General features: G+C 42.4%; 1 protein-coding gene across 2 annotated transcripts in view; it reads right to left on the minus strand.

The window, feature by feature from the left end:
• The window catches only part of MTHFD1L (methylenetetrahydrofolate dehydrogenase (NADP+ dependent) 1 like), a 180,927-nt gene that overhangs the window by 126,220 nt on the left and 30,706 nt on the right, over positions 1-24,001 (minus strand). For both annotated transcript variants that reach the window (XM_036072982.2, XM_078054574.1), the window contains 6 exons: positions 23,388-23,499; positions 16,063-16,154; positions 14,374-14,471; positions 11,400-11,573; positions 3,974-4,110; positions 2,452-2,498 (listed from right to left, as the gene is read on the minus strand). In XM_036072982.2, the coding sequence (XP_035928875.2) occupies positions 2,452-2,498; positions 3,974-4,110; positions 11,400-11,573; positions 14,374-14,471; positions 16,063-16,154; positions 23,388-23,499 (660 nt within the window). The remainder of the gene's footprint in view (positions 1-2,451; positions 2,499-3,973; positions 4,111-11,399; positions 11,574-14,373; positions 14,472-16,062; positions 16,155-23,387; positions 23,500-24,001) is intronic.

Genomic DNA, 24,001 nt, shown 5'->3' on the forward strand with positions numbered 1-24,001 from the left:
TACAATTAGCTGACTAAGCCACCCAGCCGCGCTGCCCCCCATCCTCCAATTCAATAATAAATGGAGTTGCTCAGCCCACTATCTTGGATGTCCTCCCCCTTTCTAACTCCCCACATCTAATTCTGCAAACCCAGCAAACATGTCTTACATCACTACCATCCTTTCTCTGTCCTCAATGGCGCACCACCATCTTCCCCCTGGGCCTCCTTACTAGACTCCTAGCATCTGCTCTGGACTCCTAGCAGTCTATTCTCTGCACAGAAGCCAGCCCTCTTCTTATAAAACTCAGGTTATATCAATATTATTACTCTGTCAAGATCCCTTCCATGGCGGACCATGATATTCAAATAATACCCAGGCTCTTGGCCATGAACCTCGTAGCCTGAAAAGAGCTGGTCCCCGTCCATTTCTATAGCTCACTCCCTCCAGCCCTGCTGGCCCATGGACACGTGCTGGTGGCCTCTTGCTCCCTGAGGAGACCAAACCCCTTCCTGCCTCAGTGCTGACCCCCGAGCAGGTGCCTCTGCCTGGGATACTCCCCCCCATTCTGCACAACCCTGGCTCCTTCTCACCCTTCAAGTCTCAGTATTTTCACCTTCAATTCCTCAACCCATCTGGAATTTATTCAAACATTTCCCCATGATTATTTATTAAGGTTCTTTTGGTACACATTGTCTATTCATGCAGTCGGTCAACAAATGTGGTCTGAGTGCCGGGCATTGTGCTCAGAACTGGGGATGGAGAGATGAAGAAGATACGGGAGGTCTTGGAACTCAAGGAACAAACTGCCTGATTGTTTCTGGCTTATTTAATGATCATAAGGCAGTTGCAACTATCATATGCCTCAAGTTTGCCCCAAGTCTGAGCCATGCGGCTGATGCCATATGACAGCAGGACACCAATGCCCTTTGAATATCTGCGCAGAAATTCTCGAGCCATTCCCCTGGGCATGTTCCTTGTACTCCATATCCCCAACCTGGCCTCCTGGCTCTGGGTCTTCCTGGCTTGTGAATATTACTCACCCCCTTTCAGATGGGAGGCTCGGGGCTATCTTTTCGGCAATGCCCCGCACTATTCTTTCTCACCCCACCCCTAATACTTGAAAAGTGTCCAGATTTTCCCTGTAGCTTCCCTGACACTCAGGCCTTCATAGGTAAACACCTTTCCTATTCATTCAAGGAAACCAACAAACATTTCCTAGTGAGCCTCTACTGTGCGCTGGGCGCTGGGCTGAGTGCTGGGTCTATGGCCGCTAACTCACCATGGCCCACTGAACCGGATGAGAGCAACAGAATAGGAGGGGATCTGGGGGGTAGAACAAAACTTAGAGAAGGACAGGCTGGGGCAGGGAGGGCAGAACAGGAAGGGAAGAACGCTCCAAGCTTGGAATCAAGAGACAACAGGGCAGGAGTCAGCAGATAGTCTGACGAGGTGGGGAGAGGGAGGGTGGCTCGTGGGGACCTGAGACAGGAGGCTGGAGGGATAGGCTGGAGCAGCACATGAGGACCTGCCTCGCTATACTGCACAGACAGTGATGGAGTAACTACTGAAATACACTCAACAGGAAAGCAACCAGCTCAGACTTGGGTTTTGGGAAGATTTCTTGGGACCAGAACTAAGAGGCCAGTGCAGAGAGCAGAAGTGATGAGACCTGGATAGATGGTCAGATGCAGGGGACAAGGGGGTGGTTTGCGGGAGTTGGAGTTCTTACAGAAATAAGAATGGACACCTTTGGCCCTTTTTGCCCATTTTTCTTAGGAACTATTTTATTTTGTTTTTTATAAAGATTTTTAAAAAATTTATTCCCTTGAGAGAGACAGAAAGACAGAGAGAGCACAAGCAGGGGGAGCAGCAGAGGGAGAGGGAGAAGCAGGCTCCCTGGTGAGCAGGGAGCCCAATGTGGGGCTCGATCCCAGGACCCTGGGATGATGACCTGAGCCGAAGGCAGACGCTTAACCATCTGAGCCACCCAGGCACCCCTCTTCAGAACTATTTTGGAGTCTCACTTTGCCCAAGGGAGGAGTCCAAGTCCTCCTGAATTGGGCAGTATAACTGATGACTGAGGAGGAGATACGTCTCCACTGTCTTACCCAGAAGCCTTGGAGTCACATGGGGTTTGGGATTCAGAATTTTTGGTAATTTAGAAACATAGTGTGATATACCTCTAATTTTTTAATAATACACCGAAGCAGGGTGTAGGTCCGCATCTATTAATCAAATCTGCAGCAAAATATATGAATATTTATACCAAATGCCATAGACGTAAATAGCTCGTAACAGTAAATGTCAGGTTTTGCCACTGTAAGTCATGCAAATGTTTTTGGTTTTCAGAGCCTTCAGGATTCTGGGACTGAGGATAAAGGACTGTGGGCCTGGGCTTATGGGGCCCAGAAAAAAGGTTCCAGGAAGGGAAAACAATGACACATGACATGTTTTTTGCTGAGCTCTTACCTCCTCCATGGGGATGACCTGGGCGTATCCGCCACCCGCAGCACCTCCTGAACAATAAGAGCAGGGACCATTGAAATCATTCACCAAGTACAGCGACACAGGATGAACGGGGTCCTAGGGACACAGCTCCCCAAACCCACCAGGAAGGCCTGCACCCCCAAGATGAAACAACAGGTAGTAAAAAACATTAACTGTCTTTCAAAGCAGAATAAAAGGGGAAAAAAGTCCCGACTTTGTCCAACTATGCAATGGAAGGACTTCAGTTTCTTGGTTTTAAAAAAAAAAAAAAGGTAAAAATAATACAGCAAATGTCATTACGGCAAACATGAGATTATTTTATTCATTTATTCTCAGATCTATGCAGCTCCGTGTTATCTAAATTGCACATGCTTGAAGTACCAAAAAACCTTCTTCAAAAAGATCCATCTGGTGAACTCAGACTAACACATTATAAAATTCAGTCAATTGATTTTAGATAATAGTATGTAAGGTTTGGTATGCTGACTATTGCTCAAAATAGTTCAGTTACTACATTAAAAAGATTGCGCTTTCTTTAAACAAGAGTGATACCTTCCACGTCCTGTCATTTTTACAGTGTGCCATGTTTTTTATATGCTCTCTCATTTGGTCCTCACAGCCCAGTAAGCCAGATACTATAAACCATTTTGCGTGATCACAGATGTGGCTCAGAGAGGTGACAACTGGCTAATGGCCACACAGCGGTAAACGACACAGCCACGATTTAAACCACAGCCTTCTTGCTCCGAGTTTAGTGCTCATCCCGCCGCATAATGTATGACATCCTATGAGTTATCAGTATTTAATGAGCTAGGGCTTATTAACAGCTGTGACAGTAACATAAATATTATCCTGTTAAAAACCACAAAGTGCCAAGGACAAATAGTAATCGCAGCAATAAATGCTATTGTAATGTGAGCTGAAGGACGACCTCACGATAAATCAGCGGAGGAGTCCTGAGTGTGAGATGCCGGATGTGGGCCCAGCACGGCCGGCAGAAATACCATCACATCTCTGGCCATGGCCAGTCAGTTTCCAGAGCTCGGCAGGCCTGACAGCAGCTTTGACAGGATGAGCCCTCAGGCCCAACTGAAAGGCTCTTTAACTGTTTGGAGGGAAGGCCTTTCTCTGTGGCAGGGATGATAAAACACCAATATGAATGGCAGAATTGCAAAATGGCTTGGCAAAGAAGGTCCTGATGAGCTCGAAGGCTTCTGCCCCAGGCTGGAGTGGTGAGCACGGGCCCAGCGACTGCTCCAGGGAACCAGGGAAATGGGCTTCCTGGGGGGCTCGGCTGAACCCACGCACTGCAGCCCCGTCTGCGGGGGGAACACCTTGGGGTGACCACCATGTACTGAGTGTGTGTGGGGGGGTGCCCATGGGGATGAAATGTACCAGTTCCTCCGACAAGTTTTAACTCCCTATCTGTTGATAATGTTCTTTCACAACCTTTCTGTGCCCCAAATTTTGCTCTGAAAAATGTACCAGTTGTTAAATCACATACCTTTAACTCCAAAAGTTGGTCCTTGAGAAGGCTGCCTGAGACAGGCAAAGGAGTTGATGTTCAGGTGTGCAGTCATTGCTTGTACGAGCCCAACTGTCACGGTGCTTTTCCCTTCCCCAAGAGGGGTGGGTGTGATCCTGGTTTGGGGAGGGGGAAAAGTGAATTTCATAATATTTCCTGAACAACCTATGCAAAATCAACCTAAGGTACCAGAACCAAATCAGAGGATACTGGAAGAGAACACATCATCCCAAAGTTCACTTAAGTGTTTCAATTTTCATGGACCTTTATAGTCTACCCACATGACACAGGCCATGCTTACGCTAAAGCCAAGATACAGACACACCTTCAGCAAGAGACCAAAAAAGAAAAGTTATTCAGCAGTGATAACATTCTCAGCTGCAAGAAATGGCATAGAATTATCCATCAAATGGTTTAAATAATCAAGACAATGTTGTGTCTCATTCTCTCTTCTAGGGCCATTTACTGGGAGCACAATGTGGGCACCAGGCCTACTCAGTGATCCATGGCCAGATTCTCAGGATTGGAAGGCATCCCGTCGTCCCCACTCTTCCATCTCCTTCTAGATATTAGTGTTCAGGGCTTGTCTTTGCCATGTTCCAACACAGTGATGGAGGCTCATTACCTCTAGGGTAGCCCATTCATTTCCAGATAGTTTTTACAGTTAGAGAGTTTTTTTGTCCTAAAGAAGAGACGTCTGCATTCCAGCAGCTCCTATCTCCTGGAGTCAGATACTCAACTCCATTCCTTCTCATCCAACAGCCCCTCAAATATTGGGAAAGAATTCGCCCCACACCCCTCAGCACACTAAGGAGAGCAGAACTGCTCTGGAGGAGCTTGGTGACCACAACACCCTACAAAACCAAACATCACACCACAGTTACACCATCACAGCCAACAAGTAAGAGGACAAGCGTGTGTTATATTCCCAAGTCAGGACCCCTAAAACTGTTCCTTGGCATACTCTAACCAGTGTTCCAAGATTTAAAAACTGTCCTTGTGGCTTACAACTTGGTCTCAGTGAGTTAGGTGGTGCGAGTCAGGTTGTCCAGGATGCTCCGTCACAACAAAACTGATAATCAGAGTTTTTTTGACCTACGAAACCTAGTGATGTGACCACAATGAACTAACGTCCTTAGATATATCATCCCGTCCCCAACGACCTCAGACCCACCATGGCAATACAATCAATTCTTCTTTTATTAAACATTTATTAAGTACTACTATGTGCCAGGCCACTAGATCCAGGGGATGCAAGTCCAAGTTGGACTCCATCACTGCCCTCCCAGAGCTTACAGCTGATGGGAGATATGGACAGATCCACTGGCAATTAAAATGAAAGTGATAAACACATAGGACAGAAATTTGGCAATGAGACTGTGTTACGAGAGCACGTGGCAGGAGGATCTGATGAGATCTGGAGCATTAGGGAAGTCTTCAGAGAGAAAGTAACACCGAAGCTGAGACCTGGCAAATGAATAAACGTTAGCCAGATAAAATTGAGGGTAGGTTTGGGGTAGTTAGTATGTGAGGCTCTGTGCTTTACACTTATTGGGTTCTTTTTTATCCTCATTTGATTGATGAGGAAACTGAGGAATGAGAAGGTTCAGTAACTCGCCCGGGGCCGCACAACAGTAAACAGTATAGGTGGACATCAAAACCAGGCAAGCCGCCGGACTTCCCCAGGTCACTTCTATGGAAACAAGAAGTGTTTACTTCTATGGATAGAAACTGTTTAACTGCTGTTAACCACTAATTAGCAATTTAAAGCATGGCAACAGGAAAGATCCCTCAGTGAGAGTAAACACAGTACAAAGAGGGGTAAGGACAGAACTGTCCAGAACATGTTCTCTTAAGGAATGGTCAGAAGAAAGCAAAAGGAAACTCAGAAGGAGCAGAAGAGAGAAACCTTGAGGGTGAGGCAGGGGTGTGACAGGAGAGTCTCTGAAGGGAACCCCGGAAGTACGCACAGAATCACGTGACGCAGAGACGCCTGAGGCCAGGTGAGGGCCCGGCAGCCATCACTGCGAGGAGGGACAAGGCTGGTGGTAGGGAGCTGGGGCGCCAACCCGAACTCGCTTGGTGAAGTAAACCTCGAAACTCCTCAAGCCACACGACACTTGGTCATCATGAAGTCAGTTCCAAGTGAGTGTTTACACTTTGAGTAAACTTTCAATTTTCTTAGTACAACAGGAAAAAAAGCAGTTGGTCAGCCACAGACATCAGAATCTTACGATAGCCTGAAAAAAAGTGTGGTATCAAAGACAGGGTAGATTAAGTACCGTACTGACCATTTACTGTCTGCAAAGGAATAGGTGGTTTGCTTCAGTGTGTCACATGAAGAATTACATTTTCATTCCCAAGGATGTGCTAACATAGCTGCTGGAGACCGCCCAAAGCAGACACACCCAGAAGTGACCTCCTCAAAACTTCGGCTAACCATCCAATTCTTAATTAGAAACACAGGACCGCTTAGCTTCCTGCCAACTAATACAATTCAGAAAATCAAAAAAGCAGGAAGTATTTATTGGGAGCAATAAAAGGAGAGCTACAATAAAAATTTTATTTTACCTCATTCCTACACTTGATTGCAGACTTGGGTTTATTAATTGTTGTCCCACTATCCTTAACTCTGACTCCAAATTATCAAGTTGGTTCAGAAAACAATGAGCACCATGTTAACCTAATTTCTTTTTTCTATAAGAGCTTAGAGTTTATGGAGTGGGAACTGTGGTTTTTGTTCATTCTCTTCCTCAACATCTCCCTGCAGCTTTATCTGCTCCTCTCTATATCCCACAGCATTTATTGTGTATTTATTATGTAAATGTTCTGAGGGTATCATGACGAGCTTCCTGACACGGATGTCCTGCCTACCAGCCCACAAGCTTGCTGAGGGGAAGGACTATGCCTATTCTCATTGCATTTCTGTCACCTGTCCAGGCACACGTGAGCAAAAAACGCTTGACAAAGCAATGATGTCTTTTCTAAGACAAATACGTTTACTGTCGACTACAGTCACAATGTACTGAAGTACTCTGTGACAGTTTAGACACATACTAAAAGAAGTTCACCATTTACTCCAAGGTCAAAGAGATTGCTTATGCAGATTATAGTGTTTTGTAAAACTGCATGGTTCTCAAAATCTAGACTCAAGAACAGTATTATTGTCATGAGCCATGGGTCTAACCAGGGGCTCCAAAACTACACGCTCAAGCAGCGTGTGAATATATATCACTCATCCCAGGTATCTTCCTGACTGGGAAGTTTTTAAAGGCTTTCATGCCTGACAACAAACTTTATAGTCCACTGGCTTGTGTTTCCCATTGCACTTGACTGATGTGAGCAGTTCAAAGGCCCCATCAGTAGTGGCTTCTTCTAAATACATGTAGCAAAAAACTCAACGGATATTTAAATAGCCTTCCAAGGCAGAAAAGCAAAATCTTAAAGAAGTCAGTAAAGGTTATTTTTACACTTACCAAAAGGAATATTAAAAGAAAAAAAAAATCAAATGAGGTATTTGGCATGCTACACATGAAAGAAAGTGATGCGAATGATTTTAATTACTCTTTAATGTGAAATTCAGTCTGTTCACAGACAGATTTGGGCTTCTTTTTGACCTGCTCTGTCTGAGCAATTCAGAGAAGTTCTACAAACTTCTGCACAGAGATCGGTGAAGGGCCAACGGAGCCCGAGGCTGCACACACATCCAATGCCCTACAGCTGCACTCCGAGGCAAGTTCTCAAACAAATTCCTTTTCATTAGTGTAACTGGGAAAATATGTAAAACTCAAGAGCCCCTAAGATTCTTTTGGCATATTTCCCTGAACAAGTCCCAATACTTTTCATTTTGTCAGGCAAAGCAAATACAGTGATGTATAGGTGTAAATACCACGCGATGTGTAGCTGATGGAATACAGATGATTCTGACGGAATGAGTAATTCTGAAGTTTGAAGAATAGCTTTTAAAACGAATTAATCTGTGCTGCATTTGGGTTATTAACAGAAGATTTTTTTAAATCCCATTGTTTTATATTTTATTTCTACCGTTGACACATTTAAATCACATTTATGCGTAAGTTCAAATGTGCAACCACAAATATATTATTTAGGTTTCTTGAAGAATTACTTGAGTAAAGCATGGGGAAAGACTCATGTTACAGTATTCAGAAATAAAAGCAGGACACCAAATGGTATTTATAGCACGATCTCAACGTGTAAAAAGGACAGATATAGAGAGAAAATCCTGGAAGGAAATATAAAAATTTTTTAACACTTCCGAGTCATGAGAGATTTTGTTTTCTCCTTTTTGCTTCTCATTATGTTAAATATTTTATACTGTAAGCCAGTCTTATTTCCAGAATATAAAAAAAAATCTTGCAGGAAAAGGAAATAATTCTCCATTTAATGGAGGGGTCCTTTCTATTTCTGAAGAAGCAGGGACAGCATGTGTAATGGTTTGACGATTGTCACTTTCCATAACTGATGTGACCAAAAGTAAAACTACGGAGGTGGTCTTTATCGCAAATGAACTTTTCATTTTAGATTATAAATAAAATGACTGTCTGGCGTTTTAAACTGATCTCAAATATCCAGCTATTAAAAAGTTAGATTAAAAAGGCAGCTTACACACTTAAAAAATACATCATTTGTTGTTTGTGTGGTTTACACAGTGTGGTATACATTTTCTAAAACCCTTCAGGCTTTCCTGCAGATGCAGGTACGTCTCAGATTCCTACCCCCACAGCTTTTTTTCCTGATGCAGTTGAAAGGAACACAATTTAATTTTTGTTCCTTCATAGATCTTTGTTTTAAAAGGAACATATACCACAATTTCAGAAAAAGAACTGTTTATCTCTTGGGGTTAAATTTGTACTTGAGAATTGAAGTTTCACTTCATTTCTATCGACAATACGACAACCTGGCTTCTTCAGCTCAGATGCACATACCAATGCCAGCAAAGAGACAGGGCGGGACAAGAAGCAATGTTCTACTGAGCATGGGCCGACACACAGCCATAATCCTGGGAAACCAGGCTAGCTGTCACTCTCCAGCATGCGGCCAGCCCTTGACGGTAGTACTTCAAGTTAAGAATCCGATAACAATACCATCAGAGCTTTTGTTTCAGAAATATCACTTCTGTGTTCCCAGCTAAGGGCAGGGCCACGTATAGATTTGTTTTTATTTCCAGTATTAACAAGTGCCCAAAAGAGTAAATCACAGCCACTCCATATGAAAAATTACTGCTTGATTCTTCCTTGGTATACGGAGAGCCCATCCTCCTGGGTTTTCCTTAAATCTTCTCACCTTAAGCACGGGGAGAAAACCAACAAATCCACCTACCAAAATCAGTCAGAGCCTGGAAAAAGGGAAGCAAATTTGTGGATAAAATACTAAATTTACTTTTGAAGTTCTGAATGTCCCAGAGTTTATTTCTGAAAATCAACTTGTATCAAGCACATTCCACAAAAGCAACACTGATTCCATGTGTGCGCCATACCCTGGGACCCAGTGGTCCCCCAACCCACTCCCCAAGTCAGCTGGCTCCTTTCACGGATCTGGCCCTGGGGGTTCCTGTAGGTGAGGCCAGCCTTTCCTCTCAACATGGAGCTTTCCTGCAGCTCAGTTACGGAGACATCAGGGGTGGGGTCCTAGCTTGGAAAGGACCCCGGTAGGACTGGGAGTCCAACTATAGTGAGCCTGAAAGCCTGAGGGAGATTTAAGCCACAGGCACGGTATAAATTCCTTAAAACCACAGGCACTGAGTGACTCTGAGAGCCCTAGCTGTCTATCCTTCCAAAAGAGTGACAGAGGAGCTGGAGAAAGAGAAGAGAGAAGGGGAGGGAAAGAAATACGAAGAAATTATTTGGCCATTAAGGAGGTGAAATTATAGATCGTAGTTTTATCTTTATTTTAAATAGTTTTAAAACATTGAATTTAAAACCTCTAGGGACTTTTCCTAAGGAGGTCATTAGGCAAGTATACAAGTGAGCACGCACAGGGCTGTTGATTTTATCATCATTTATAGTGGCCAAACATGGGAAACAATTTGAGTGCCCATCAACAGAGAGTGGGCTAAATAAATTGTGGCACATCCTTATGATATTTTCAAATCATTTTTTGGCCTGAATATCCTTGAAGAATTAGAAGCACGCCGACCTGTCGGCCACTGAGCCACCCGGGGCTTCACGGTGCTGGGAAGATGTGTGACATGGAGTCCACCCGCATCCCAGGCATTTTTATTGCCCCCTGCCCCAGAATCTAGGATGGGAGCAGTACAATGATACACAGTCATGCAAAATGATCGCCAGCTCTACACTGGCCCGCACGGAGTGAGCTAGGTACACGACACACTGCTGAATAACCACACTGTTTACAGAACAGCGCGGGGAAGATGAGCTCATTTATGAAAGACTCCCTGTGTCAAGATGATCTCAAAGGTTACCAGCCCCTTCCTCCGGGTGGTAGGACTTGGGATGTTTTACTTCCTTGTTGATACTTTTCTGCATTTTGGAATGGCTTTATGAGGATGTGTGCCTTTATAACCGGAAAAAGAAACAAGGCGTTTACATTAATAATAAAATCTGCAAAAATAAAGTTAACCAAGAGAAGAGTCCAGTTGTAAGAGACGTCTCTGCCTGTTAACAAACAGGTTTTTGTGCCTTAAGCCTTGGCCTATATATCATCACTAAGTCACAATGAAATTTCAAGACAATAAAGGAATTTATATGGTCTCCTGATGTTCCCTCAGGTCACACTGAAAAAATATTTTAAATCCCTTGTTTTCTATCATTTTTCAGCCCGTGAACATATTTCTTCTTTTAAAAAGAGGGAAAATAAACACTCCTTTTCACAAAAGCTCTGCATTTATCTTTTATAAAATGACCAACACAAATGAAAATGGCCCAATATTAATTTTAAAATGCAAGAAAGAGAAATAATGAACTTTTATAATGCAAATACATAAATAAACATTAAGGATATTAACAGGAAAATCACCTATACATTTTCCATTAAGATGTTATTTCTGAGTGGAACACAAATACCCCCCTGCTCAGTTCAAAATATTTTACTTTTAACTCTTATTTTGATTTTTATCACAAAAAAAAAAACTAAATGAAAAATCCAAGACAGAACAAGGATAATCAAAACATAATATAAGAAACAAAAAAATAAAATACTGGATTAGCAACTCGTTACACTTTATATTTTGTGGAGGAGACTAATTTGTTTTGCACTGCAAATGAAAACTTACCTCATGTCAAATGAAGGAATGCCAAGTGAAATGGACAAAAATGTCAAGCTTGAGAAAACGACGGATGTGAGGGGTGTGATGACAGATAGAAATAGGGAAGAAAGTTTTATAAACATGCTTTCTTAGTAAAATAGATTTTAAAAGTAGTCTTACCCAGCTACTAAAACGTATTTTCCATCTGCTTGATCCTTTAACCTTTCCAGCAGGGACAAACGTACTTTGGCTTTGCTTTTGCCATAGATTTCAATTTCATCTGCAAGCAATCCTATCTCCTTGGCAAGGACATCCACGGCTTTTGGAGTCTGTGCTTTTGAAATCTCAAGATCGCTGTGGGGGAAACATGTAAGAGGCGAGAGTCTCCTCAGCTTAGGTGGTCACTGCTAGAGTGAAAAGTCATACGCCACGCCAAAAATTCCATCAAAGCAATTGCTTTGTGGTCCTCTCTCCCAAACAGTATTAAGTACAACTGCTACTAATTAATGTGCATGAAAAAATGGTACATTTCTTTAGGGAAGCAACTCTTAAAAACTCATGAAGATCGTAGAACTCTGCCCAGGTACAAAGGTAACACCGATGCTACAGGAGAGAATTGTATATTCCTTGTAGAGTACAGGGCTCTCTGTGGGTCATCACTGTCTTTGCTAACCATGAATAGATGGGTCATTGCATAATGCTCTCACTAGGCTAGCTGCTTGTGTCTCTTGGCTATTCAAAAATGTGGAAATGCTATTTTGTTTTATCTGTGTCCATACTTTTCCCTCTCTTTTTCCTACTTCGAATCCAAAATCATATTTCAAAATATTTTATTAATCGCATAACCGTCAGTAAAAGGACCTAGCACTCGAAGCTCAAGTTCAGACATAGGAAAGTTTAGGAACTCCTGAGTGTCACTGGGCAAATTGTTTATTCTATTTTCCTCGCAAGATGAGAACACCACTGTTCAGCTTACAGGAGTGCTATGAAATTGGCAGGTGCTGAGCTTCTCAGAAGAGTCTTTTGGGGCTCCTGAGCTCATCTACTTGTTTTAATGGGGGTTCAGGCCATCCATCTGCTGGACTGAGCACCTGTTTGAGAGGAAGACGTAGCAGGCACAAGACAGAGCCGGGGACAGCAGGCCTCAGAGACTCGGTCGGTCATCAGGGTTGACACCTGGGGAGACAGCAGTGCCCTGCCTCATGCTGGGGCCCTTATTTGGGGGCCCAGTAGTCTCCACTGGCAGGCGGCCCCCGGCTCTGATTTTTCTTTCTCTCGCTCCTGCTGATACTCGACTTGAAGCCCTCACACTGCTCTGTGTTCTCCTCCACGACCATGGAAGTCTGACCTTGGGGCACGAGGTAACAGTGAAACCACTTCCAACCCGAACTTCTCTAAAGTGCGCTAAGTACGGCAGCTCAGAGAGGGTCAGTGCAGCTCAGCCCAGATGCAGATGAGGGCTGAGCTCTACGCTTCCTTCCCCGGCTACACCTGCATTTTCATTTCCAGTTCTCCCCCTCTTGCTTCACTGCCTATGCTCCCACTTCATTTTGCCTTCCTGTCTACACCCGTTTTCTCTTTCTCTCCTCCCCAAATCTCTTAAATGGAAACGCCGACTCTTAGAAAACCTCCAAAGTTTTCTCCTCACTAGCTAAAGAGTGACAGTGGTATCGTTCTGATTTTTGAGGAATTTATAAACTACTCAGCCTGTCTTTCTCCCCCACCCGCCCATACCTCAGAAGTCAAATTTGGTTCAGCAAATAAAACATTTCTTCCCCCAAGTGGAATTTATTTAGATTTATGCAAAGACTTTGGTACACAATTTGGCAGAGTCCACCTCATTTTTTTTTCGCTCTCTGTAAGTAGAACGTACTCATTTACTTTTAAAAATTAAAGTCTTTTAACAACGTAAGTAACTTAAGATATTTGATGAAACAGATTACACAACAAGAGGGGTGACATTACAAAACACACATTCCCTAGAATTTATGTATTAATGAACACAGAAGGGGACTATGATGTTCAGTCTATTTCAGGGGTGAAAACATAACCAGGTGGGTAGAATGGAACCATGAGTGTTCAGCTGTGGCACAAGGAAACGGATCAAATCTAAAAAGCAAGTTGTTATCAAATGAAAAATTCATCAATTCCTGGAGGCTTTATCTACTGATGATGTGTTGTTTTCAGTGCATTGTTTTCCAATGGCATTTGTGCATGCCTGCACAAAGAGGGTGGGGCCAATTCACTGGAGTGGGGGGCAGCCAGGGGAACCCACGATGAGGCTAGAAAATGCATTTCTCTGGCCCTGATACCATTTTTGAAAAATTTTATTTTATTATGTTAATCACCACACATTACATCATTAGTTTTTGATGTAGTGTTCCATGATTCATTGTTTGCATATAACACCCAGTGCTCCATGCAGTACGTGCCCTCCTTAATTCCCATCACCAGGCTAACCCATCCCCCTACACCCCTCCCCTCTAAAACCCTCAGTTTGCCTCTGGCTCTGATATCTTATCTAATGAATTATTCCTGCAGTATATATTTCCAAATTTATGCAGAGAATATATAGCTTGCACTTCATTAAATGCTACTCTGAAGAAAATACCCATCTGGAGCATCACAGCAAACCCTGTCAGATAGTAGATATTACTATGTTCTGAGGAAAGCTGAACTCACTTCCCACATAGAATGGGGTTTGGTTTGGTTGGTCATATGCCCCCAGCGTAGACACCTACGTGGCTGTGAAGACCAAGCTGACAGATGAGTTGGGCATTTCTAACACTGGAAAGCATATTCCAAACATCATATTACTGTATTTTGTCAAATAGAAGACAGCATTATGTTATAGACCACTAAGAAGAAAAAACAATGCCATTTAATGCAGGATACATCAACAGTAAGGGACATCCTGACTTCAGAAATGAAAGAAATATACACCCTAGAACTGATAGAATATGGTACACATGTTCATTACTATTTAATTTTTAGGGCTTAAACAATAGAATAAATAGTGCAGCAATGTGATTAGAGAAAATTATCCACCATCAAAGCCATAATACCATGAAGTGTGCCCCCACCCAATGGGTAACTTTGGATATCTGAGGCACTTTGGTGCCCTGACGTCACGACAAACAAATCTGGTGGATACCTCGGCACGGGGGAGAGAGGCTGGAGTTTCAAGCAGTGAAGTCTCCACCTTGCATGCTGCTGTTCACGTAGCCATCTCCTTCCACTGCTGACCATGTTCTTCAAGGGACAGAAAGGAAAGCATGTTATCCAAGTAAAGGCTGACAGGGTATGTATCTCAACTATGAAGATACTGTTCAGGGATGTTATGTCATGAAAAGGATTAGAGTTGCAAAATAACCCAAGTGAATATCAGGAACACTTGTTCACATGTAATTAGCGTTGTAGGTTTGTCTTAAAAAGGAAAATGTGAGATATAGGTACTTTTAAAATAGGTTAAGTGTTCACTAAAGTCGTCAAGTACTAGAATAAAATTATAGAGTGGGTTCCCCATCTCAGAAGAGAAAAAATGAGGGAAATGTGAGAATGCATGAATGATCAGCTTGGATGCCCGGCTTCCAAACTCTGCAACACCATTTCAAGTATGATCCTTTTACAGTTGATGTAATAGAACAAGAGCACTGAATTGTTAAATGGTGATACACAAAGAGAGCCAGAGAAATAAAATTTGGCTTAGGTTGAAATGTGACACAGTCCTTAGAGAAAAGGTATCATATCCCATTTGGAAGTAACAAGTTTTATTTATTTTTATTTTTTTTAAAGGGGGGGGTCAGTTTATTTATTTCTTTATTTTTAGTGAGCGCCATGCCCATCGTGGGGCTTGAACTCATGGCCCTGAGATCAAGAGTCGCATGCTCTACTGAATGAGCCAGCCAGGCGCCTCTGGAAGTAAGAAGTTTTCATCGCATATACCATGTACGTAAGAAAGAAACTAAAACATGCTTTTGCTTAATTCCAGTGTGGCTGGAATTATAGGCTCCGGTTTCTCTCCTGATAGTCAACTCAAGGTCACTGCCAGCAGAATGCATAGCTCGCATGGTGGTGAGCTGGAGATCTTGGGCTTTGGGTCATATAGATGGTTGTGGTTTGAAAAGCAGTCCGCAATCTTCAATACTCCTGTCTTTGAAAGGTGAGCCCGATTCCCTTTCCCCTGAATGTGAACTAGATTGGTGGCTCACTTCTAGCAAAGAGGAAACAGGTAAATGGTGGTGGCTGACTTTGACAGCTAGGTCATAAAACCTCCTACGGCTTCCTCCTTGCCTTCTCCTTTGGATCACTCATTCTGGGGGAGGTTAGCTGCTCCTATCACGAGCAGCTCTACTGAGAAGTCTGCATGGTGAGGGTCTAAGGCATCTTCCCAACAGCCATGTGAGTGAGCCATCTTGGAAGCGGGAGGCTCTGGCCCCAGTAAAGCCTTCTGCTGACCTCCTGATTTCAACTGCATGAGAGACCCTGAGCCAAAACCATACAGCTGAGCTGTTCCCAAATCTCTGATCCACAAACACTGTGAGATAATAAATGTTTATTGTCCTAGGTTGCAAAATTTGAGGGATAATTTATTCCACAGCAATCGATAACTAACAACAGACCCTGATTTGGGTCCCCGTCCCACACTTGTCATGTCACCAAAGGCCTTATCTACCAAATGGGAATGACATTATCTTCCAGGGCTGTTTTAAGAATTAAATGACATTATGTGTGTAAGGTGCTTAATACTCTGTGTGCTCAACAGAAAACACTTGCAAAATGTTGGCAACTATTCATCAAAGCTCTCAACTCAAAAATTCTCAAAGAGCTGCGTCAAACCAACCTGAATCCGCAGAGCTGCAGCAAGGAGACTGACATCATTCTCTGCAATGAGACCATGAAGATGTACCCCAAGAGAACCATCTCCAAGCTTCCCTAGAAAAAATGTGAGGGGAAAAAACAACAGACTTTCAGGATACTGTCATTTATAACCAATTGCTCCTAGTAAAAAGCCAGCACACTGAGTGATGTTCTCCTTTTCAGCCAAGGGACTTAGGCTGTCATGCACAGCTCCAGGTGGGTCACCAGTCCCTGGCACAGCCTTGGGGCTCTTGACTGACTTTAGAGTCAAGACTGGGTAAAAATCGTGCTTCTACCTCTAACCGGCGACTGTGACTTTGGGCCTGTTAACTACTGTAGGTAGTTACAACCCCACACAAGTCTGTGAGAATTGAATGTGACACCAAAGTCCTGGGCATCTAATGTCTATGTTTAAATGATTCATATGAAATAAAAGCAGTTTCACTTATGTTTACAAAGTATAGGAAGGGGGACTCAAACACAGCATAATCGCAAAGTGCTGTGTGAAAGATCAGGCTGTCTTTGATAACTTTAAAAATCCCCATCATAAAAGTGAAAAGACCAATTTTCCATAGGAACTGAGGAATTGTGTTTTAGGATATTAATTTTAGGGATGACCTGGTTTTCAAACTACAGAGGCATGTGGAAGGATTCTACCCCCTTCTTCAGTTGGCACTTACAGAGGTTATGAAAAGTAAGCACACATGTAAAATGCTTTAGTTTATATCCTCCCTTAGAGAAAAGAAACATTTCTAATAGCAACTTTTTTGAATTAAGAAACTATTTTCCTCTAGTTTGGACCACTCTACTTTTAAATTATCCATTTTGCTGACAGTCCTTTGCAAGAAAGAGCACAAAACACTTAAGAGTAAGTGTTTTGTGATGTTCTATAGTCAAATGTATTAAGGGTGTTGGAAAATCATATCCCTCCGGTATCATTTCAAGATTAGCAACACTTCACAGTTTTATAAATCATATTTAGGCAAAAGCCAAGAGTCTAGAGAATGAGAATTGTTTTGTTTTGTTTGAACCACTAGAGATCTGATCTAAAGGTCTTGTCCAACCATTATGGAAAAGAAATATGCTTCTCTCATTTTTATCTCTATCTTTAAATGATGAGGAAATAAGAAAAAGCTACAAGTCAGGAGCTGGTACCAATTTATCAATACACATTCCCAGGACAGAATCACAAGTACCCTGCCATCAGAGTGATATGACCATTCTTCCATAGAAACTGAGAAACTGTATTTTAGGATATTAATATGAGGGATGACCTGGTTAAAAAGTTCTGAACCCAGAGAACTTGAAGCAATGAAGACGGTAACTCAGTGCATCAGGAATAACATTCTTAACAAATTTCATGGCTAAAGAGAATCGAGAAAGGAAATCATTACCTCACCCTCTGCCTGTGTACAGGCAGGGCTCCACCCGGAGGCTGTCTACACTCGGCCTGCCAAGGCTGTCTGCACTCAGCCTGTGAGTCCGGCAGGGGTCCCAGGGGTCCCGTCCCAAACCAAATGGGTCTTTTCACTTCCCACTAAACACTCCTCATTTACTCGTGGTTCTTCCAAGCACAGGTCAATGAATCACTTTAAAAGATGGCCTTTCATTTATAATTTTTTCTTGCTAACCAAACTTGCTACAACAAGAAAATTTAAGGCTAACATGTCATATTGCTTTCCCTGGAAATCAGAACCGTGCTTTCCCTGACAGGAGCTGTTTTGAGACCACCCTGGGAATTTTGCCAGAAATGAAATGGGAGGGACCAACGCAAATTCTTCTTCGGTCTTCCTGCTATCTCTGCTATATGGAAACGTTTCAGCTTTCTTCAGTCTGGCCCAGGGTACCCTTCTTATCACAAAAGTGCTGTATGAACCCATAGATTGAACTCTCAAATAGAGAGTTTCTCATCCTCTGGGAGAACAAGGAACTCAAAAAAACTTCATGTGAAATTTTGAAAACAGGAAAAGCTAAAAAATTACAAATCAGTACAGATAACACTTTCAAAATCACTGGCCATTAGTTTTAAGTTAAATATATTCATCTTACAGGATAACAGTAAAATGCAATAAATGAAATCTTAATATAATGTTTGTAATAATGCTCGCAAGGATTGAACTTAAGCTTAAATTAAGCTTAAAACATCTGAATTCCACTATCAAATAACAATGTCTTACTATTTTTTAAACAGAATATAATGTAAGAATCTTCCAAAAAAGAAATATAATTAAAATATTAGTATCAACTTATATAAACAGCCCTTTTGAAATCACTGATACCGAAGTAGGAAGGAATTAACACATGGCTGTATATTCTAAACAGCTTGAGACTTTTTTAAAAAGTCAGAACATTAAATGTGTTATACTGAGAACTAGTTAAAATTTGAAATGAAACCCGGCAGTAACATCTAAGTCCAAATCTTCCAGAATTTCCTGGAAAAAAAAGGTAAGGGAAACAGGTAATAGATATAACAGATTTTAGAATAATTGGAGTTCAAAATTTATAAGCAAATATCCTTATTTTATTCCAAGTGCACGAAGATAACAACCATATTACATGCGTGTCTAAGGTCTCTAAAGCTACCTTCTTACATTCTCAGAAACTCACTGGGAAGAGTCCTTCCCTGGGCTTGATTTTCAAATACAGACTTAACATTTTGCTAATATGAAGTCTACAGCTATTCTGTATGCTAGAGGTGTGAGGACAATGAAGTGGAGGGAGGGGGAAGGAGAGCCACTGGCTGGCAGCTCCTAAGAAAGAGGTGCTGTGGGGCAAGAGTTCATTTATTCCTCTCAAGAGCCTTGTTCCCACCTTACTCACAAGGAAACTGAAGATCAGAGAGCTTAAGTTATTTGCTTAAAGTCACACAGCTTGTAAATACGATGCAATTAAGAGAAAACCAAAACCAAAACCAAAACCCCCCTCTTCTCTTTGAGTAAGATCAATCTGACCTAAATTCCATGCTTTTCCCACTACATTAATTATACTACCTCCCTTTGGGACCATAAGAGAGAAAGGTGGAGGCCTCCCAGGATCCCCCAGATCATTAGCATGAACCCCGAGATGCACCCCACACTAAATACACCTATGCTCACTTAAAATGATGCTGTCAAATACTCTGACCCACAAATTGCTGTTTTGATACTCTTCCCTGGGCCCAAGACTTAAGACCAGCTTCTCTGTCCCATTTGGCACATCAGGAAATAAGTCTTTTTTTTTTTAAAGATTTTATTTATTTATTTGACAGAGAGAGACACGCCAGAGAGGGAACACAAGCAGGGGGAGTGGGAGAGGGAGAAGCAGGCTTCCCACTGAGCAGGGAGCCCGATGCGGGGCTCCATCCCAGGACCCTGGGATCATGACGTGAGCCGAAGGCAGACGCCTGACGACTGAGCCACCCAGGCACCCCAGGAAATAAGTCTTAATATTAAGAGTGTGAAATGCTCTTGCTTAGGATGAATTCTGCTCTTTAGCAAGCAGAGCATTACAAAATCACAGCTTCTGTGATTTGAAACTTAATAATAAAATATTCTTATAGCTAGAAAACTGAACATTAACATATCCCTCTTTAGTTAGTTAGTTAGTTATTTTTACTTGGTAAGGATTTATTACCTAATCATTAAGTCATTCACTTTCTCAACTCACTTCCAATAGATCAGATTTTCCCTTTGGCATCTCACAGATTTTTATATGCCAGAGTAAAGCACCATAGTATCATTCAGTGCTATTTGGGGAAGATACATGTCCCTCTTTTAAATCTAAACATTAGACTCATGCCACAGAAGAGTGAACAGATCCAACAAGGTAGGTGTAATTGTTATCTGAGCACTGCTTCTGGGATATCAGCCATCTGAAAAATCTCTCCTGGGATTAGGTATTCAATAAAATGCCTCTATAGAATTACCTCATTATAAATCACCGCGTCCCATCTATTTTTATGGTGGGGGCGGGGGGCGGGAATCCCTGTACCATTAAGATGAGTGTGAAAATTTCATTATAAACCCTGCCTTTACCCAATCACCAGTTTATTAAGAATTCTTTTGAAATAAAAGCACCTTTCCTTTTAATAATGCTTTAAAAAGTCTCTTTGTTTAAGATGGCAAGGTTATGCAAAAAAGAAGGGAGAAAAGCCTTTCTTCAATCTATTTAGAGAACAAATTTTCATACTAATCAAACTTGTTAAAATTAAAACTGACTGGGGTACCTGGCTGGCTCAGTCCATACAGTGTGGGACCCTTGATCTCACAGTTGTAAATTCAAGCCCCATATTGGGTTTAGAGATAACTCAAAAATAAAATCTTTAAAAAAAAGGGGGGGATCTCTCTAAAAAATAAAAAATAAATAAATAAAATTAAAACTGACTATCAGGAAATATCATGCTCTTATGAATAATGCTGACTGCAAAATGTTCATCCATTTAATCTATTTCATCAGTAGAGCATTTTTCATGTTTCTCTTTGCCTCTCAGCCCTATTTTTGAGGAGACAAGTTCAAGGAGATGTCTCTATATTTGCAACTCACTTAAAACTGCAATCACAGTACAATTCTGAGTCCAAGTTTATTCATTCATTCAACACTCAGTATTTACTGAGCATGTACTATGTGTCACGTACTATTTTGGGCACTAGGCATTCAAAAATCAAGAAGAAAACTACTAGTATGGGACCAGACACATTGAAAATAAACTAACCATGGACACTGGGGAGGGTATGTGTTCTGGTAAGCGCTGTGAATTGTGCAAGACTGTTGAATCTCAGATCTGTACCTCTGAAACAAATAATGCAATATATGTTAAGAAAGAAAAGAAGAAGAAGAAGAATGTAGCAGGAGGGGAAGAATGAAGGGGGGGAAATCGGAGGGGGAGAAGAACCATGAGAGACGATGGACTCTGAAAAACAAACTGAAGGTTCTAGAGGGGAGGGGGGTGGGAGGATGGGTTAGCCTGGTGATGGGTATTGAGGAGGGCACGTTCTGCATGGAGCACTGGGTGTTATGCACAAACAATGAATCATGGAACACTATATCTAAAACTAATGATGTAATGTATGGGGATTAACATAACAATAAAAAAATTTAAAAAAAGTAAAAAATATATACAATATATATATAAATAATATAAATATATGTACATTTAAAAAAAAATAAATAAATAAAAAAAATAAAATAAAATAACCATAGTCAGTCTACATAATTGTTCTGTCAAAATATAATGCCTTGGTCTTTTTTGTTCCCCTAGAAGGATCACTGCATTGAAATCGAATGTTTTTATGAATGCCTTTAAAAAACTAAAGGTCCTCAAAAGAAATGTATTAAAATAAGGCAGTTTCACTAAAAAAATATTATGTCACCTTCATATATTGAAGCATAGGGCTCAAAGGGATTCCAAAAAGTAGCTTCTCCCACCAGCCAGGGTTATGCCAAAATTGTCCTAAATATATAAACTCTAATTTAAAAAAACAGCAAGTAAATATAACAGCAAAGAAGCATTCATTTAAAAGAACATAAAGTCAGAACTGGCTTTCCTAATCTAAATTCTAAGCAGAGGAGCAAATCTGCCATGCCCATCATTTATGGGCTAGGCATTGGTTTTTTCAGGAGGGAAAAGAAAGTTATACCCCAAAACTACATATACTTCAAAGAGGTCATTTAGTGCAAGCCTTCTATTTGCTAAAAGGAGCAATGAATCCTATATTCACATTATATTATACCTCTAATTGCTTCATTCATCTGTGTGCTCTTCATCCAAGAGCCGAGTACCTGAGCATTCTGGGAAATTCCTGAGCATCATCCCTTGCATCCTCCAATCCACCCCACCCCCTGCAGCCCCAGAGGGTTTTTAATCTGACTGGTTAATTATGGGAGGCGGGACATTTCCTAGAGGGGTGGGTCCATTATTTTTCTTTTTGAAGAAACAGTTATTATATGAATTTCAGTAACATTTATATCACATTGTTTTCTTTTCCTTCTATTACATTCCAATCAAATTAAGTTTAGTGCATTTTTGGTGGAAAAATGTAAAATAGTTATCTCAAGGTGACTGGATCAAAGTTTTACATATACACACACACTCTGATACTATTCTCTATTTCACTCTCCTATAGAGCAGTCTAGGTTTCAAGATCTAGAACCCCAGTGTGGTCCTGGCAGAAGTGGAAGAGGGCCGAGGCCTCCACCCACTTTGGCTCCACTTCTGACCACCTTTGGGGAAAAATGGCACACACGCCAGCTCAGCACAGTCCTCTCCAATGCTGAAATCTGAAGGCTGCAGGTAATGGGGAGGGAGGGTCTCTTGCACACACTTACTCAGGGACTTGTAAAGGTGGGCTAGGTACAGTGGAAAGCTTTCTGAGCCTCAGAGTGTCTTTCAGGGAGTGAGAAAAGGGCATCCCTCTGGGCCCGCTCTACTGGCCCCTCGCCTGAGCGCCCTGCTGTGGGCACGGCCTGAGCTCCTTTGAAGGTGGGTCTCGTGTGGTCCCAGGCACTCCTGGATCCCTTGGTGAAATACCATCCTCAGACCACCTCTGTTTCTTTCTTTTCTTTTCTTTTCTTTTTTTTAAAGATTTTATTTATTTGACAGAGAGAGAGAGAGAGAGGGCACAAGCAGGGGGAGTGGCAGGCAGAGGGAGAAGCAGGGTCCCTGCTGAGCAAGAAGCCCGATGTGGAGCTCGATCCCAGGACCCTGGGATCATGACCTGAGCCGAAGGCAGACGCTTAACCGACTGAGCCACCCAGGCACCCCCACCTCTGTTTCTGATGGTGACTTTCACACTGCTCTGAGGTGACTCTGGGGCTCCAGGGAAGTTTCTGAGGACTCAACACAAGAGGCAATCGGGGAGACACAGAAGGGCTGGTCTCCGTTCCCGTCCCTTCCAGCAACTGTTTTCATCTGCTTTGACATGTGGAAATTCACCTAAGGTTTCTTTGGGAGAACAGATTCGGCTTCGTTGTATGAGACTGAAAACCACTATTTCTAGCGTACCTCACACATGGACAAATTATCTACTTCAGGTCACAGGTGACTGGACTGCTCAACGCGAGAGGCCAACAGGGGCACGTCTGCACGTGGGCGCAGGAGGCGGCTACTGTGGTTGGCATCTTGGCTTCTCTTTGCCCGACAATATGGTTTCAATATCAGGTAACCCAAAAGGTAGGCACACCAACATTCTGCGTTTCCTATCCTGGGCACGGATGTTGACGATGACCAACCTTTCAGGGATGTCCTCTCTTCTGAATAAGGTTCACGTTTCTCATAACAATCTCACCTCTTTTCTTCAGCAGCCCAACACCAATTTTAAGACATTTACCCACCTGATAGGAAGTCATTGGAACAGTTGAGAACTGTAGTTCCTGGTTGTATCCAAGAAAGGGGAATCTCTTCTGGCTTGGGAGAGCCCAAGACCACAATATCAGCCTCAAGAAGCTAGAAAGAAAAAGAAAAACACCGTGCATGTTTTAATCTGTGGCAGAGACACATGACTAGCGATCCGTGTCAACTAGCTTCCGATGCAATAGATGACCATCCAGAGGTTGGTGCCACACGGATGACATGGACAGACTCACATCACTGACTTTCTAATGCAGCACAAATTAGCACAGGGCGTGACTATCATATCCCAGAAAGAAAAGGAAAAGGAGCAGTCAGCTCAGGGCCTCCACTGTGGGCAGTTATCACCATCCACACGTCTTCACCACTAACTGCAGTGTCAAGGAAAAGGATGGGGCCACGAAAACTGCACAGATGGAAGCAGGAGACTGAAAGGTGTATGGGGTGGGTGGCATCTGGATTCACGCAGCAGCTCAGGAGGAAGACGGGGGGGGGGTTGGAGGGGAGCCACTCTAAGATCTGGCCAGTTTGGCGCAGGGTCGGGGGGGGCGGGGGGTGGCGCTGCTGGCTTGTTCAACTACACAGTCCAAATTAGGCC

Source organism: Halichoerus grypus, chromosome 9 (assembly GCF_964656455.1).
Source record: "Halichoerus grypus chromosome 9, mHalGry1.hap1.1, whole genome shotgun sequence".
NCBI lineage: Eukaryota > Metazoa > Chordata > Mammalia > Carnivora > Phocidae > Halichoerus > Halichoerus grypus.